Below are 18,061 nucleotides of genomic sequence, written 5' to 3'. Positions count from 1 at the left end.
TCTTGGTCCTTCTAGAGCAGGGCAGTCCTCTGAGGATTCAGAGGTCGCTGGTCCCTGGGGAAAGCGTCGCTGGAGCAGTGTCTTTAGAAGGGGGGAGACAGGCCGGTAGAGCTGGGGCCAAAGCAGTTGGTGTCTCAGTCTTCTCTGCAGGGTTTTTCAGCTTAGCAGTCCTCTTCTTCTTAGGTTGCAGGAATCTGAGTTCCTAGGTTCTGGGGAGCCCTTAAATACTAAATTTAAGGGCGTGTTTAGGTCTGGGGGGGGTTAGTAGCCAATGGCTACTAGCCCTGAGGGTGGCTACACCCTCTTTGTGCCTCCTCCCAAGGGGAGGGGGTCACATTCCTATCCCTATTGGGGGAATCCTCCATCTGCAAGATGGAGGATTTCTAAAAGTCAGAGTCACCTCAGCTCAGGACACCTTAGGGGCTGTCCTGACTGGCCAGTGACTCCTCCTTGTTTTTCTCACTATCTCCTCCCGCCGTGCCGCCAAAAGTGGGGCCGTGGCCGGAGGGGGTGGGCAACTCCACTAGCTGGAGTGCCCTGTGGTGCTGTAACCGCCAGGTGTTACAGTTCCTGCAGGGGGAGGTGTGAAGCACCTCCACCCAGTACAAGCTTTGTTACTAGCCACAGAGTGACATAGGCACTCTCCCCATGTGGCCAGCAACATGTCTGGTGTGTGGCAGGCTGCTTGAACTAGTCAGCCTACACAGATAGTCGGTTTAGGCTTCAGGAGGCACCTCTAAGGTGCCCTCTGGGGTGTATGTTACAATAAAATGTACACTGGCATCAGTGTGCATTTATTGTGCTGAGAAGTTTGATACCAAACTTCACAGTTTTCAGTGTAGCCATTATGGTGCTGTGGAGTTCATGTATGACAGACTCCCAGACCATATACTCTTATGGCTACCCTGCACTTACAATGTCTAAGGTTTTGCTTAGACACTGTAGGGGCACAGTGCTCATGCACTTGTGCCCTCATCTATGGTATAGTGCACCCTGCCTTAGGGCTGTAAGGCCTGCTAGAGGGGTGACTTATCTATACTGCATAGGCAGTGTGAGGTTGGCATGGCACCCTGAGGAGAGTGCCATTTCGACTTACTCGTTTTGTCCTCACCAGCACACACAAGCTGGCAAGCAGTGTGTCTGTGCTGAGTGAGGGGTCCCCAGGGTGGCATAAGACATGCTGCATTCCTTAGAGACCTTCCCTGGCATCAGGGCCCTTGGTACCAGGGGTACCAGTTACAAGGGACTTACCTGGATGCCAGGATGTGCCAATTGTGAAAACAAAAGTACAGGTTTAGGGAAAGAACACTGGTGCTGGGGCCTGGTTAGCAGGCCTCAGCACACTTTCAAATCAAAACTTAGCATCAGCAAAGGCAAAAAGTCAGGGGGTAACCATGCCAGGGTGGCATTTCCTTACACAACCCCCCCCCCCCCAAATGAAAGAGGATGAGACTAACCTTTCCCAAGAGAGTCTTCATTTTCTAAGTGGAAGAACCTGGAAAGGCCATCTGCATTGGCATGGGCAGTCCCAGGTTGGTGTTCCACTATAAAGTCCATTCCCTGTAGGGAGATGGACCACGTCAACAGTTTTGGATTTTCACCTTTCATTTGCATCAGCCATCTGAGAGGTCTGTGGTCAGTTTGAACTACAAAGTGAGTACCAAAGAGGTATGGTCTCAGCTTCTTCAGGGACCAAATCACAGCAAAGGCCTCCCTCTCAATGGCACTCCAACGCTGCTCCCTGGGGAGTAACCTCCTGCTAATGAAAGCAACAGGCTGGTCAAGGCCATCATCATTTGTTTGGGACAAAACTGCCCCTATCCCATGTTCAGAGGCATCTGTCTGCACAATGAACTGCTTGGAGTAATCTGGAACTTTTAGAACTGGTGCTGTGCACATTGCTTGTTTCAGGGTGTCAAAGGCCTGTTGGCATTCTACAGTCCAGTTTACCTTCTTGGGCATTTTCTTGGAGGTAAGTTCTGTGAGGGCTGTCACGATGGATCTATATCCCTTCACAAACCTCCTGTAATACCCAGTCAGGCCAAGGAATGCCCTGACTTGAGTCTGGGTTTTTGGATCTGCCCAGTCCAGAATAGTCTGGATCTTAGGCTGGAAGGCTGGAGTGGCTGAACTTGGCCTCCACCTACAAGGTGTCCCAAGTAAACCACAGTTCCCTGCCCTTTCTGGCATTTGGATGCCTTGATAGAGAGGCCTGCTGATTGCAGAGCCTTCAAAACCTTCTTCAGGTGGACCAGGTGATCCTGCCAGCTGGAGTTAAAGACAGCAATATCGTCAAGATAAGCTGCACTAAAGGACTCCAAGCCAGCAAGGACTTGATTCACCAACCTTTGGAAGGTGGCAGGGGCATTCTTTAAACCAAAGGGCATAACAGTAAACTGATAATGCCCATCAGGTGTGGAGAATGCTGTCTTTTCTTTTGCTCCTGGTGCCATTTTGATTTGCCAGTACCCTGCTGTTAAGTCAAAGGTACTTAAGAATTTGGCAGCACCTACTTTATCAATCAGTTCATCAGCCCTTTGAATGGGATGGGCATCTGTCTTGGTGACAGAATTAAGTCCTCTGTAGTCCACACAAAACCTCATCTCTCTCTTTCCATCTTTGGTGTGAGGTTTGGGGACTAAGACCACTGGGCTAGCCCAGGGGCTGTCCGAGTGCTCAATTACTCCCAATTCCAGCATCTTGTGGACTTCCACCTTGATGCTTTCCTTAACTTGGTCAGACTGTCTGAATATTTTCTTTTTGACAGGCATGCTGTCTCCTGTGTCCACATCATGGGTACACAGGTGTGTCTGACCAGGGGTTAGGGAAAAGAGCTCAGCAAACTGTTGCAGGACCTTCCAGCAGTCAGATTGCTATTGGCCAGAGAAGGTGTCTGAATAGATCACTCCATCTACTGAACCATCTTTAGGGTTTCATGAGAGGAGATGAGGGAGCGGTTCACTCTCAGCTTCCTGGTCCTCATCTGTTACCATCAACACATTCACATCAGCCTTATCATGGAAGAGCTTAAGGCGGTTCACATGGATCACCCTCTTGGGGCTCCTGCTAGTGCCTAGGTCCACCAGGTAGGTGACCTGACTCTTCTTTTCTAGCACTGGGTAAGGGCCACTCCATTTGTCCTGAAGTGCCCTGGGAGCCACAGGCTCCAGAACCCAGACTTTATGCCCTGGTTGAAATTCAACCATTGCAGCCTTTTGGTCATACCAAAACTTCTGGAGCTGTTGGCTGGCCTCAAGGTTTTTACTTGCCTTTTCCATGTACTCTGCCATCCTTGAACGTAGGCCAAGTACATAGTCCACTATGTCTTGTTTAGGCTCATGAAGACGTCTCTCCCAGCCTTCTTTCACAAGAGCTAGTGGTCCCCTTACAGGGTGGCCAAACAGAAGTTCAAAGGGTGAGAACCCTACTCCCTTCTGAGGCACCTCTCTGTAAGCGAAAAGCAGACATGGCAAGAGGACATCCCATCTCCTTTTGAGTTTTTCAGGGAGTCCCATGATCATGCCTTTTAATGTCTTGTTGAATCTCTCAACAAGGCCATTCGTTTGTGGATGGTAAGGTGCAGTGAATTTATAAGTCACTCCACACTCATTCCACATGTGTTTCTGGTAAGCTGACATGAAGTTAGTACCTCTGTCAGACACCACCTCCTTAGGAAAACCCACTCTGGTAAAAATACCAATGAGGGCCTTGGCTACTGCAGGGGCAGTAGTCGACCTAAGGGGAATAGCTTCAGGGTATCTAGTAGCATGATCCACTACTACTAGTATGTACATTTTCCCTGAGGCTGTGGGAGGTTCAAGTGGACCCACTATGTCCACACCCACTCTTTCAAAGGGGACCCCCACCACTGGAAGTGGAATGAGGGGGGCCTTTGGGTGTCCACCTGTCTTACCACTGGCTTGACAGGTGGTACAGGAGACACAAAACTCCTTAACTTTTTGGGACATGTTGGGCCAATAGAAGTGGCTGACTCGTCACTCCCACGTCTTGGTTTGTCCCAAATGCCCAGCAAGAGGAATATCATGGGCTAAGGTCAGTATGAACTCTCTAAACTCCTGAGGCACTACCAGTCTCCTAATGGCACCAGGTTTGGGATCTCTTGCCTCAGTGTAAAGGAGTCCATCTTCCCAATAGACCCTATGTGTTCCAGTTTTCTTGCCATTGGACTCTTCAGCAGCTTGCTGCCTAAGGCCTTCAAGAGAGGGACAGGTTTCTTGCCCCTTACACAACTACTCCCTTGAGGGTCCCCCTGGGCCTAAGAGCTCAACCTGATAAGGTTCTAACTCCATAGGCTTAGTTCCCTCAGAGGGCAGAACTTCTTCCTGAGAAGAGGTTCTCTTTTTGTTGTTGTGTTGCAGCTGGTTTCCCAGTTGTCTTTCCTTTTCTCTTGGTAGGCTGGGCCCTTTTTCCAGACTCCAGCTCTACTTTTTCACCCTGAGCCTTGCACTGTGCCCTTGTCTTGACACACACCAGTTCAGGGATACCCAGCATGGCTGCATGGGTTTTCAATTCTACCTCAGCCCATGCTGAGGACTCCAGGTCATTTCCAAGCAAACAGTCTACTGGGATATTTGAGGAGACCACCACCTGTTTCAGGCCATTGACCCCTCCCCACTCTAAAGTTACCATAGCCATGGGATGTACTTTAGTCTGATTGTCAGCGTTGGTGACTGGATAAGTTTGTCCAGCCAGGTATTGACCAGGGGAAACCAGTTTCTCCGTCACCATGGTGACACTGGCACCTGTATCCCTCAGACCTTCTACACTTGTCCCATTAATTAAGAGCTGCTGCCTGTATTTTTGCATGTTAGGAGGCCAGGCAGCCAGTGTGGCTAAATCCACCCCACCCTCAGAGACTAATGTAGCTTCAGTGTGACACCTGATTTGCTCTGGGCACACTGTTGATCCCACTTGGAGACTAGCCATTCCAGTGTTAGCTGGAGTGGAGTTAGAAGTGGTACTTTTCTTGGGACAGGCCTTGTCTCCAGTTTGGTGTCCAGGCTGATTACAGCTACGACACCAGGCCTTTTTGGGATCAAAGTTTTTACCCTTGTACCCAAAATAGGATTGTGAAGAGGCTCTGGGCCCACCCTCCTGTGCAGGTTTTTGGGGGCCTGTAGAAGACTCTTTACTATTTTTGTTTTTGGATGTCTCAACACTCTTCCCCTGGGGAGGCTTTGTGACCCCTTTCTTTTGGTCACCCCCTGTGGAAGTCTTGGTCACCTTAGTCTTGACCCAATGGTCCGCCTTCTTTCCCAATTCTTGGGGAGAAATTGGGCCTAGGTCTACCAGATGCTGATGCAGTTTATCATTTGAACAATTACTTAATAGGTGTTCTTTCACAAATAAATTGTACAGCCCATCATAATCATTTACACCACTGCCTTGAATCCAACCATCTAGTGTTTTTACTGAGTAGTCCACAAAATCAACCCAGGTCTGGCTCGAGGTTTTTTGAGCCCCCCTGAATCTAATTCTATACTCCTCAGTGGAGAATCCAAAGCCCTCAATCAGGGTACCCTTCTTGAGGTCATAAGATTCTGCATCTTTTCCAGAGAGTGTGAGGAGTCTATCCCTACACTTTCCAGTGAACATTTCCCAAAGGAGAGCACCCCAGTGAGATCTGTTTACTTTTCTGGTTGCACAAGCCCTCTCAAAAGCTGTGAACCATTTGGTGATGTCATCACCATCTTCATATTTTGTTACAATCCCTTTAGTGATTTTCAACATGTCAGGAGAATCTCTGACCCTATTTATGTTGCTGCCACCATGGATGGGACCAAAACCCATCTCTTGTCTTTCCCTTTCTATGGCTAGGAGCTGTCTCTTCAAAGCCAATCTTTTGGCCATCCTGGCTAACAGGAGGTCATCTTCACTGAGTCTATCCTCAGTGACTTCAGAGGTGCTGGCCCCTCCTGTGAGGGAAGCAGCATCTCTGAACATCCCAGTTGGAATCAGGGATTGAGGGTCCCTGATCTCCCTAATTAGGACTGGGAGGCGGGAATTCTCCTCCAAGTCACTATCATCATCCTCTAGGTTGTTATCCTCAGAGGGGTTGGCTTTTTCAAACTCTGCCAAAAGCTCCTGGAGCTGTTGTTTGGAGGGTCTTAAGCCAATTGGGATTTTCTTTATTTTGCAGAGAGACCTTAGCTCCCTCATCTTAAGATGGAGGTAAGGTGTGAGGTCGAGTTCCACCACATTCTCATCTGCACCAGGCATTATGTTTCTAAAAGTTGGAATACTTTTTAAGAATCTAAAAACTATCTCTAGAACTTAATTAAAACTTTCACAAAACGTTTAAACTCTAAAAGAAATGCTAACAGGGACTAACACAAGGCCCTAGCAGGACTTTTAAAAATTTAGAAAAATAGCTCAAATTGCAAAAATCAATTTCTAATAACAATTTTTGGAATTTGTCGTGTGATCAGGTATTGGCTGAGTAGTCCAGCAAATGCAAAGTCTTGTACCCCACCGCTGATCCACCAATGTAGGAAGTTGGCTCTGTATGCACTATTTCAAAGTAAGGAATAGTATGCACAGAGTCCAAGGGTTCCCCTTAGAGGTAAGATAGTGGTAAAAAGAGATAATACTAATGCTCTATTTTGTGGTAGTGTGGTCGAGCAGTAGGCTTATCAAAGGAGTAGTGTTAAGCATTTGTTGTACACACACAGGTAATAAATGAGGAACACACACTCAGAGACAATTCCAGGCCAATAGGTTTTTGTATAGAAAAATATATTTTCTTAGTTTATTTTAAGAACGACAGGTTCAAATTTTACATGTAATACTTTAAATGAAAGGAATTGCAGGTAGGTACTTTAGGAACTTTGAATAATCAAAATAGCATGCACAGTTCTCAAGTAAATCACATATAGATATTTTAAAACTAGACAGTGCAATTTTCACAGTTCCTAGGGGGAGTAAGAGTTTGTTAGTTCTTGTAGGTAAGTAAACCACCTACGGGGTTCAAGTTTGGGTCCAAGGTAGCCCACCGTTGGGGGTTCAGAGCAACCCCAAAGTTACCACACCAGCAGCTCAGGCCGGTCAGGTGCAGACTTCAAAGTGGTGCCCAGAACGCATAGGCTTCAATGGAGAAGGGGGTGCCCCGGTTCCAGTCTGCCAGCAGGTAAGTACCCGCGTCTTCAGAGGGCAGACCAGGGGGGTTTGTAGGGCACCGGGGGGGACACAAGTTAGCACAGAAAGTACACCCTCAGCAGCACGGGGGCGGCCGGGTGCAGTGTGCAAACACACGTCTGATTTCCAATGGGAGACCAAGGGGTCTCTTCAGCGATGCAGGCAGGCAAGGGGGGTGCTCCTCTGGGTAGCCACCACCTGGGCAAGGGAGAGGGCCTCCTGGGGGTCACTCCTGCACTGGAGTTCCGATCTTTCAGGTCCTGGGAGCTGCGGGTGCGGAGTCTTTTCCAGGCGTCTGGAATTGGGAGTCAGGCAGTCGCGGTCAGGGGGAGCCTCGGGATTCCCTCTGCAGGCGTTGCTGTAGGGGCTCAGGGGGGGCAACTCTGGCTACTCACAGTCTCGTAGTCGCCGGGGAGTCCTCCCTGAAGTGTTGTTTCTCCACAAGTCGAGCCGGGGGCGTCAGGTGCAGAGTAGCAAGTCTCACGCTTCCGGCGGGAAACGCAGTTGTTTCAAAGTTGCTCCTTTGAAACAAAGTTGCAGTCTTGGGTGAACAGGGCCGCTGTCCTCTGGAGTTTCTTGGTCCTTCTAAAGCAGGGCAGTCCTCTGAGGATTCAGTGGTCGCTGGTCCCTGGGGAAAGCGTCGCTGGAGCAGTGTCTTTAGAAGAGGGGAGACAGGCCGGTACAGCTGGGGCCAAAGCAGTTGGTGTCTCCGTCTTCTCTGCAGGGTTTTTCAGCTTAGCAGTCCTCTTCTTCTTAGGTTGCAGGAATCTGAGTTCCTAGGTTCTGGGGAGCCCTTAAATACTAAATTTAAGGGCGTGTTTAGGTCTGGGGGGGGGTTAGTAGCCAATGGCTACTAGCCCTGAGGGTGGCTACACCCTCTTTGTGCCTCCTCCCAAGGGGAGGGGGTCACATTCCTATCCCTATTGGGGGAATCCTCCATCTGCAAAATGGAGGATTTCTAAAAGTCAGAGTCACCTCAGCTCAGGACACCTTAGGGGCTGTCCTGACTGGCCAGTGACTCCTTCTTGTTTTTCTCATTATCTTCTCCGGCCTTGCCGCCAAAAGTGGGGCCGTGGCCGGAGGGGGCAGGCAACTCCACTAGCTGGAGTGCCCTGTGGTGCTGTAACAAAGGGGGTGAGCCTTTGAGGCTCACCGCCAGGTGTTAGAGTTCCTGCATGGGGAGGTGTGAAGCACCTCGGCCCAGTACAGGCTTTGTTACTAGCCACAGAGTGACAAAAGCACTCTCCCCATGTGGCAAGCAACATGTCTGGTGTGTGGCAGGCTGCTTGAACTAGTCAGCCTACACAGATAGTCGGTTTAGGTTTCAGGGGGCACCTCTAAGGTGCCCTCTGGGGTGTATGTTACAATAAAATGTACACTGGCATCAGTGTGCATTTATTGTGCTGAGAAGTTTGATACCAAACTTCACAGTTTTCAGTGTAGCCATTATGGTGCTGTGGAGTTCATGTATGACAGACTCCAAGACCATATACTCTTATGGCTACCCTGCACTTACAATGTCTAAGGTTTTGCTTAGACACTGTAGGGGCACAGTGTTCATGCACTTGTGCCCTCACCTATGGTATAGTGCACCCTGCCTTAGGGCTGTAAGGCCTGCTAGAGGGGTGACTTATCTATACTGCATAGGCAGTCTGAGGTTGGCATGGCACCCTGAGGGGAGTGCCATGTCGACTTACTCGTTTTGTCCTCACCAGCACACACAAGCTGGCAAGCAGTATGTCTGTGCTGAGTGAGGGGTCCCCAGGGTGGCATAAGATATGCTGCAGCCCTTAGAGACCTCCCTGGCATCAGGGCCCTTAGTACCAGGGGTACCAGTTACAAGGGACTTACCTGGATGCCAGGGTGTGCCAATTGTGAAAACAAAAGTACAGGTTTAGGGAAAGAACACTGGTGCTGGGGCCTGGTTAGCAGGCCTCAGCACACTTTCAAATCAAAACTTAGCATCAGCAAAGGCAAAAAGTCAGGGGGTAACCATGCCAAGGAGGCATTTCCTTACAGCAACTATTTTACAATCCCTAACTGTGATAATCCAGTCAAAAGGCAGGTAGGAGCAGATAATAAGCACAAGGTTCAAAGAGACAACATACAACTTAGTGTCTAAATCACTAACTTTGGAACCTGCAAATCTTGGATGCAGTCCCAATTTACTCAGTAAATGAAAACTGTATGTTTCTATCTGCTGGATCCCATTACATCACTAACAAAATTCTTAAAGTTGGGTTCCTTTCATCAAGATTTTAGTTGATCTCTGCCATTCAATTTAGGCGTCCAGCACTACTGCTTCCAAATAGTGAGATGTCCTCCACCCCAAGAGCAACTGCCATTTTATATGGCAGGTGACAGCTCTGAAGGACAGTAGAGTCACTGGCATGGCGAGATACATAGTTATTTATTGAGCCATGGCTCAAGACTGTTTTAATTTGTGAGGGACGGGCAATGGGCCTTCATGTAACTTAAAATACATGTTCTACAGCACTGGTGTCTATCTAGAAGCAGCAAATTTTTACGGCAAGACCTCTGATGACTGAATTACACACACATCTGTCAAAGTGCTAGCTTGCTTATAACTTCTTAAAAACACAAATTTTTAGAATGACCTTCAATTCATTCCACGTACCGTTTCCTGAAATTCCTGATGTCCTTCTATACTTTCCTGCTGTTCTTTAGGAAGATGAACCATCCACGTAAGAGGCATCTGGAAGAACAAAGATTGCACACTAGGACCATGCTAGTATTCACATCACTCAATACACAGTTGTGATTCATAGCAATGCACAGTCAACCCCTTCTACTTGATCTTGAGTTTCTTCAGCCATAGGTTCCAAACACTCAACATTAAACCATTCACCCGTTGTCCACAATTCAATAATATTCTCCCAGTACCGATTCTCAGCATGGTGCTCTCCTCTATCATATCAGGAACCCCAAACTATCAATTCCCACCCAATCACTGAACCCTTGGAAGCTTCTGTTCAAGCCTTCTACCAAATAAAGTACTGACAGTTGGGGCTAAGCATTTGTTTTCACCAGGTTAAACGTAGTACGCCTTCAAAATGTTTTAGGCAATTCCAGGTGCTTCTGTACTCATTTACTACCTTTAATCATATTTCATCACTCTTGCTTGTCACAGTGATGGAGTCACGTCTGGAAAGACAGTGTTGCCCTTTAACTTTAACACAATAATTTAATCTTCTTCCTGATGCTGTGAAGACATGATTACTTGACCTGCACACGCAAACTTCCTTTTGCCTACTTTCCTGAAGCAAGCTCTGCGCAGAAGGCTCCTTGAGTATCCAGGTCATTTCTATTCTTTTTTTTCACATTTTGCTGTTTTATGATATGCTGTAAAACGGGTCTTGTCTGTAAAGCATGCACCTTCATTTTTCCCCAACTCCTTTATTCTTTTTCTCATTTTACAAAACGGACACTCAACCTTTCTTTTTTTTAAAGCAATACATGATAAGGTTTAACCTGGCGTCAATACCAGCACTACGTTTTCTAACAAAAAATACAATAAAAGATAGGCTTACCTGTAACAGAACGGAACACACATAAGAACATATGGCCTTATGATGTTCAAACAAAATAAAAGATGGACCTAATAATTAAACTAATGGCTACGAGTGGGCATCGCTGTAAAAGAGGGTGAGGCTTGGCAGTGAAACCTAAGAGCTCCTTCACTGCCTGGAAGAATCCTTCTAGAAACCACCATGCAAAGAACATCTTAGAGGCTGGAACTGACATCCTTCACAGACTCAGAAAAATGTGATCAAGCATTACCATGCAACAAAAGTCCAGGGAGACAGTGACTTAGCAGACAAGATCCCAGATGCAGAAAAAGACGACAGCCCCGCAGGAGAGCAATAATATGGCAAATTAGATGTCATCGTCACCAACACTGAAGACCCGCGGAGTCCTCAAGAGTAGGACAAGGGGCATTATAGTACAATGAACAACTAAGCCAGATGACATTAGATAATAACCCAGTGCTAGTACACTTACAATGAGGTGGACATGTCACATACATTCGCACTGAAGATTACAACCCATATCCCAGCTAGGTACATCATTTTGTAAAACCATTAGAATGTGTACAGAACAGTACTTTAAAGATAACAATGGCCGGACTAATGGATAACATGGTTCAATGCCTACATGAGGGGCATGGAATGCAAACATCCACAGCGTGAAGACTATGTAAGGTAGATGCACTAAGTGTAGGAAAGTGCCCCTTCTGGTATGGCTACCCCCACTTTTTGTCTGGTATTGATGGTAACTTGACTGAGTGCGTGCTGGGATCTTGCTACGCAGACCCCAGCACCAGTGTTCTTTCCCTAGACTGTACCATTGTTTCCACAATTGGCACACCCCTGACACACAGCTAAGTACCTTGTAAAAGTTACCAGTGGTACCAAGGGCTCTGTGACCAGGGAGCGTCCCTAAGTGCTGCAGCATGAGTTGTGCCACCTTAAGGGACCCCTCACCAAACACATGCTGGAGGGGAGAAAAGGGCAAAGTCGACATGGTACCACTTCTTATGGTACAATGCCCACAAACCACTGCCTGTGGCATAGGTAAGTCACCCCTCTAGCAGGCCTAACAGCCTTAAGGCAGATACCACAGTTGAGGACATAGCTGCTTGAGCAATATGTCCCTACAGCGTCTAAGTCCATTCTTAGACATTGTAAGTGCAGTGTGGCCATACTAACTACATGGGCTGGGAGTTTGTCATTACGAACTCCACAGCTCCATGATGGATTCAATGAAGTCTGGGAAGTTTGGTATCAAACTTCTTAGCACAATAAACCCACACTGATGCCAGTGTTGGATTTATTGCAAAATGCACCCAGAGGGCATCCTAGAGGTGCCTCCTCTGTATTTTACCCTAACCTTTAGTATAAGGTTGGCCAGTCTGTGCCAGCCTGCCACTAACGGACACGTTTCTGACCCCATAGGGTTAGAGCTTTTGTGCTCTCTGGGGTCAGTAACAAAGCCTGCTCTGGGTGGAGGTGCTTCAACACCCCCCACGCCCCCAACAGGAACTGCAAAACTTGACGGTGAGCCTCAAAGGCTCAGGCCTCCTGTTACAGGGCCCCAAGGCACCCCACTGAGTGGAGATGCCTGCCCCACTTTTGGCAGCAGGTCCAGTGGGAAAATTAGGAAAAACAAGGAAGAGAGACCACTTCAGCTTGGATCAACCCCTAAGGTGTCCAGAGCTCAAGTGACCCCCTCCTTGCAAAATCCTTCATCTTAGTTTGGAAGACAGGGACCAATAGGGATATGAATGTGCCCCCTTCCCCAAAGGGAGTAGGCACAGGAAGGGTGTAGCCACCCCGGTAACGCCCCTAAATCTAGGATTTAAGGGCAACCCTGAACCCAGCTCAGAAATAGGCTACTGCCCTCTGACCCTTGTAACACCCCTAAATCTAGTATTTAGTGGCACCCCGAACCTTACCTACCAGATTCCTGGTGACCTCAAGAAGAAAGGACTGCCAAGCTGACCCACGCAGTGACTTGGCCCCAGCCCTACCAGCCTGTCTGCAACTTCAAGGACTCCTACTCCAAGAAGGCAGCGCATCTTGCAGGACCAGCGACCTCTATAGACCCCAAGAGGACTGCCTGCCCCGCAGAGGACCAAGAACTCACAAGGACGGCAGCCCTGTCCAGAAGAAACCTCGAAAAAGGACTACAGGCCGCCCCAGATCTGCGAGCCCTGCCAACTCTGCACCCGACACCCACTGCCCCAGTCCCGGTGTCCCACCGGTCCAGAGAAGGTCTCCAGGCAATTCAGACCTCGAGTCCACCCTGCGATGACACCTCCTGGCCAGCATGACACCTGCAGCCTGAATCTAGAGGACCCCCCTCATTGTGACCGAATCCAACAAAGATACCCGACGCCCAAGGAGACTCCTGCACCCGCAGCACTCTGGTCTTGGGGAATCTGAGCAAAGTCCAGCAGGCATCTACCCTACTTGGCCAGCCTTTGGTTTCCCAGAACCTACCCCCTGGAGCCAGCCTGCAGCATCTTTTGTAACCCCCGAAGTCCCCCTATTGAAAAGCATTGGGCGCCCAGCTAAGTGTTGCACCATGCACACGACTGCCCACGAGCCAGAGGGGGTGTGTTTGGTGTAAACCTGTGGTCCTCCCGGTGCTGACCTAAACCCCCCAGGCCTGTGACCTGGAAGTGTGGGTACTTACCTGCAATCTGCTTTCTACCAAGCACCCCCAGTCCTCAAAGGATTCCATTGTAAACCCAATGTCAACCTTGACCTCTGCACCCAGCAGGCCCCTTGTTGCTGGGGGTTCACTCTTGGGTTCAGTCTAAACTTTGACCTCTGGACATCCTAACCCGAAGGCTGGAATTGTACTTTGTGTACTTGCCTGTTAACCATGCTAACACTTTCCCCCCCAGGACTCTATTGACTCCTATTATACATTGCACTGCCAACTTTTGAAATAGAAAAGTGTTACTTACTTGTAAACTGCTTTGTCTGCAAAATCCAAACAAAGTACTTTTGATACATATGCTTGATACCTATTGACAACTGTACTTGCCTGCAACAAATACCTTCTGGTTCTAGAAATAAAGTAAAAAATATATGTTTCCTATAAAAGAAAACTGGCCTGGAGTTAGTCATTGAGTGTGTGCCTCATTTCTTGACTGTGTGTGTACAACCACTACCCTCTGATAAGCCTAACTGCTCCACCACACTACCACAAAAGAGAGCATTAGTATTATCTACTGTAAGCCTCTGGGGAACCCCTGGACACACTATACCTCATTTTGTATAGTATATACAGAGCCAGCGTCCTACGCTGAGGATATAGGAAGAGGTAAGGCATGTGGAAATAGAAGAAAGTAAAGAGCAGCTGATGTGAACACATCTGATCTGCATTAAGAAGCCCTATAATAACACAGATAAGCATTAACAGTCTACTAACTACAAAGAATCCATAACAGGTCAACACAGTGAAGCTGGCTACTCAAAAATGCAATCCACATCGATGATTCATGGCATTAGAAGCTCAGAACAATTAATTGCTAAATGATGTAATGCACACATTATGCAGATCTCTATATATACAGCACATCACCTCTCCTCACCACAGGAAACAGTTGAATATGTAGAACACATACTTCTCAGAAAATTTATTTTAGCACAAACCGCTACACTTGATGAACCCTTCGAATAGAGGGAAATAAAAATAGCTATCAAGGAACTGACATCAGATTTTTTTTTAACCCTGAAACTGATGGGTCTCCCATGGATTAGCCCCCAAACTCTTGAGTATGTATCAGAAAACCAAGAACAAAGGGGCAGGAGTGCAATTTCCAAGTAGTGAGGCACTTCTAGTTCCACTATATAAACAGACGCTAAATCCAACAGCGTTGAAGTCAATCTGCTCTTTTTCTGTACTAATCATTGATTGTAAGTTATTTGGCTCCAGGGTTATACATGAGAAAACACAACATTCTGATTATTCCAACTGAAATTGTTGGGTCAACTGGAAACTGAGCAGCCGCCTCAGTTACCACTGAGATGGGAATATGACTCTGCATCTACCATCAATAAAGGTCAAGTTACTGGTAATGCCTTATCTTGTACACACAATATCTAGCTGCAGATTCCTTACTTTAAAAGTTCCCCCCAGGGGTCAGTCTAGATCCAGAGATTTCTCTAAAGCCCACTCTGGCAGGCTGAAGTCATTTTCTTTTCACAACTTTACACATCAGAAGCGCTGAGTCATAAAAAGCATTGACCACCGGAGCATCAAAACTAGGGCCCTAAAAAGGAGGCCCTGTCCTTAGAAATCAGTTTGCAGAGCGGGGAGGATTGGTGGGTCAGTCAGGAAGTTGCAACTAGATAGTGTCTCTACCAGATAAGCCTAACTGCTTGTGAGACCTTAAACTGCTGCCACAAGGAGACTGGTAATGCCCCAACAATGCAGAGAGTTTCTCCTAACATTGGCCCATGACAGCCCCCTTAGCTAGGCATCTTGGCCAGACAAAAACATGGAGTCGTTGTTCAACCACTTCTACTGGCCAGGCATGTCCCAGAAACTAAAAGAGTTTTTCAACTCCTGTGCGACCTGTCAGGCCAGTGGCAAGACAGGTGGACAACCAAAGGTCCCCTTAATTCCACTTCCAGTGGTTGGGATTCCCTTTGAAATGGTTGGGATTGACACTGCTGGTCCCCTTGACCCTGCAACAGAAACAGGGAAAATATTTATACTGGTGGTACTGGATCATGCCAACAGGTACCCTGAGGCAATCCTCCTAAGGGCTACTACTACCACTGCCATAGCTAGGGCCCTCATTGGTGTATTTACAAGAGTGGGCTTTCCTAAGGAGGTGGTGTCAGACAGAGGTACCAACTTTATGTCTGGCTACTCAAAGCACAAGTGGGTTGAATTTGGTCTGACCTTATATGTTAACCACCCCATATCATCTCCAGTGCAACTGTCTTGTTGAAAGATTTAAGATGGCTGAGTACATAAAAAAAAAAAAAAAAAGCTCCAGATGCTCTAGTTTGACCAAAACGCTCACTGGTTGTACACCAACCTGGGCAGAAGGTATGGGTGTTGGAGCCTGTGGCCCTTAGGGCCCTCCAAGATAAGTGGAGTGGACCCTACCCCATCCAAGAAACAAAAGGGGAAGTCACTTATCTGGTGGACTTTGGCAGTTGCAGGAATCCCAAGAGGATAATCCATGTAAACCACCTGAAACCCTACAATGACCGAGCTGAGCTGACCATGCTCATGGTCACAGATGAGGGAAAGGAAATTAGAGTGAGCTTCTCCCTGATCTCCTCACCAGCAATCCCAAAGATGGCTCAGTTGAGGCAGCAGTGTTTTCAGACACTCTCTCTGACCAGAAGCAGAACGAATATATGCGAGTCTTGCACCAGTTTGCTGAACTCATCTTCTTGACCCCTGGCAGAACTACCTGATGTGGACACTGGAGACAGTTTACCTGTCAAAAACAAAATACACAAGTATTCTGACCATGTCAAGGAGAGCATCAACTCGGATGTCAGCAAGATGCTGGAACTGGGAGTCATCGAGCACTCAGAGTCCCTGGGCCATCCCAGTTGTGCTAGTCCCCAAACCCTTAAAGAGATGAGGTTCGATGTGGACTATAGGGGTTTCAACGCAGTGACCAAGACAGATGCCCGCCCAATTCCAAAAGCAGATTAATTCACTGACAGATTGGGAGCAACCACATATCTGATTACTTTTGATCTTATAGCATGGTACTAGCAGACAGGCCTAACTCCAGAGGCAAAAGAAAGATCTGCATTCTCCACTCCTGATGGGCATTATCTGCTCACTTTATGCCTTTCTGGTCTGAAGAATGCCCACTCCACCTTCCAGATTTTGGTGAATAAAGTCCTTGCTGGGTTAGAAGACTTTAGTGCAGCATATCTAGATGATATTGCTGTCTTCAGCTCTACCTGGCAGGATCACCTGATCGACCCCAGAAAGATACTTGAGGCTCTGAAAATTGCAGGCCTCACTATCAAGGCAAATAAGTGCCAGAAAGGGCAGGGCAAGGTGGTATACTTGGGACACTTAGTAGGTGGGGGCCAAGTTCAACCACTCAAACCAAAGATCCAGACAATTCTAGACTGGGAAGCTCCAACAACTAAGACCCAAGTCAGGGCATTCCTTGGCTTGACTGGGTATTACAGAAGATTTATAAAGGGTTATGGCACCACTGTGGCACCCCTCACAGAGCTCACATCCAAAAAGATGCCCAAAAAGGTAAACTTGACAGTCAGCTGTCAAAAGGCCTTTGACGCCCTGAAGGCAGCAATGTGCTCAGCACCTGCTCTAAAAGCTCCAGATTACTCGAAGTAGTTCATTGTGCAGACAGATGCCTCGAAACATAGGATAGGAGCCGTCGTGTCCCAAATCACTGATGATGGCTATGACCAATCTGTTGCTTTCATTACCAGCAGATTACTCTCCAGACAGCAGCGTTGGAGTGCCATTGAGAGGGAAGCCTTTGATGTGGTTTTGTCCCTGAAGATGTCAAGACCATACTTGTTTGGCACTCACTTCCTAGTTCAGACTGACCACAGCCCTCTTAGATAGCTAATGTAAACGAAAGCTGAAAACCTAAAACTGTTAAGTGGTCCATCTCCCTACATGGAATGGACTTTACAGTGGAACACAGACCTGGGGCTGACCTTGCCAATACAAATGGCCTTTCCAGGTTCTTCCACTTAGAAGATGAAGACTCTCCTGGGAAGGGTTAGTTTCATCCTCTTTCATTTGGGAAGGGGTCATGTAGAAAAATGCCTCTTTGGACATGGTCACTCCCCACTTTTTTGCCTGGTTTCTGGTACAATTTTGACTGAAAGTGTACTGGGTCCCTGATAAACAGGTCCGCAGTGCCAGATCTCTTTCTCCATAACGGGACTGTAGTTTTTCCCAATTGGCAAACCTCTAGCTACCACTGTAAGTCCCTAGTAAATGGTACCCCCTGTTACCTAGGGCATGGGGTACTGAAGGGAGGGCCCTGAGGGTTGCAGCACGAACTCTGCCACCCTCAGGGACCCTCTAACTAAGTGCACATAGTGCAGCTTTCGCAGGATGCGTGTTTAGGTGCAGAACTAAAATGAACATTCAAAATGGCACACAGATTCTGTGCCATGTCCCCTTTACACTGCATGCAATATATGCAAGTTACCCCTATAGCAGGCCTTCCGGCTCTAAAGGCAGGGTGCATTAAATGACATGTGAGGGCATACCTTCAAAAGCAGATATACCCCTGCTATATCTCCGTCGATTCTCAGACCTAGTAAGTGAACAGTGAAGCCATTTCAAGTACATGTGCTGGATACTGGTCATTGTGAGTTCCCCAGATACATGATGGCTT

General features: G+C 47.6%; 1 protein-coding gene across 2 annotated transcripts in view; it reads right to left on the bottom strand.

The window, feature by feature from the left end:
- LOC138288176 (zinc finger protein 546-like) overlaps window positions 1-18,061 on the bottom strand; it is a 689,754-nt gene that overhangs the window by 303,876 nt on the left and 367,817 nt on the right. For both annotated transcript variants that reach the window (XM_069229499.1, XM_069229500.1), the window contains exon 17: window positions 9,794-9,871. In XM_069229499.1, the coding sequence (XP_069085600.1) occupies window positions 9,794-9,871 (78 nt within the window). The remainder of the gene's footprint in view (window positions 1-9,793; window positions 9,872-18,061) is intronic.

Source organism: Pleurodeles waltl, chromosome 4_1 (assembly GCF_031143425.1).
Source record: "Pleurodeles waltl isolate 20211129_DDA chromosome 4_1, aPleWal1.hap1.20221129, whole genome shotgun sequence".
Lineage (NCBI taxonomy): Eukaryota > Metazoa > Chordata > Amphibia > Caudata > Salamandridae > Pleurodeles > Pleurodeles waltl.
Note: the sequence above shows the minus strand (reverse complement) of the source record. Positions and strands in the feature narration are given on the sequence as shown.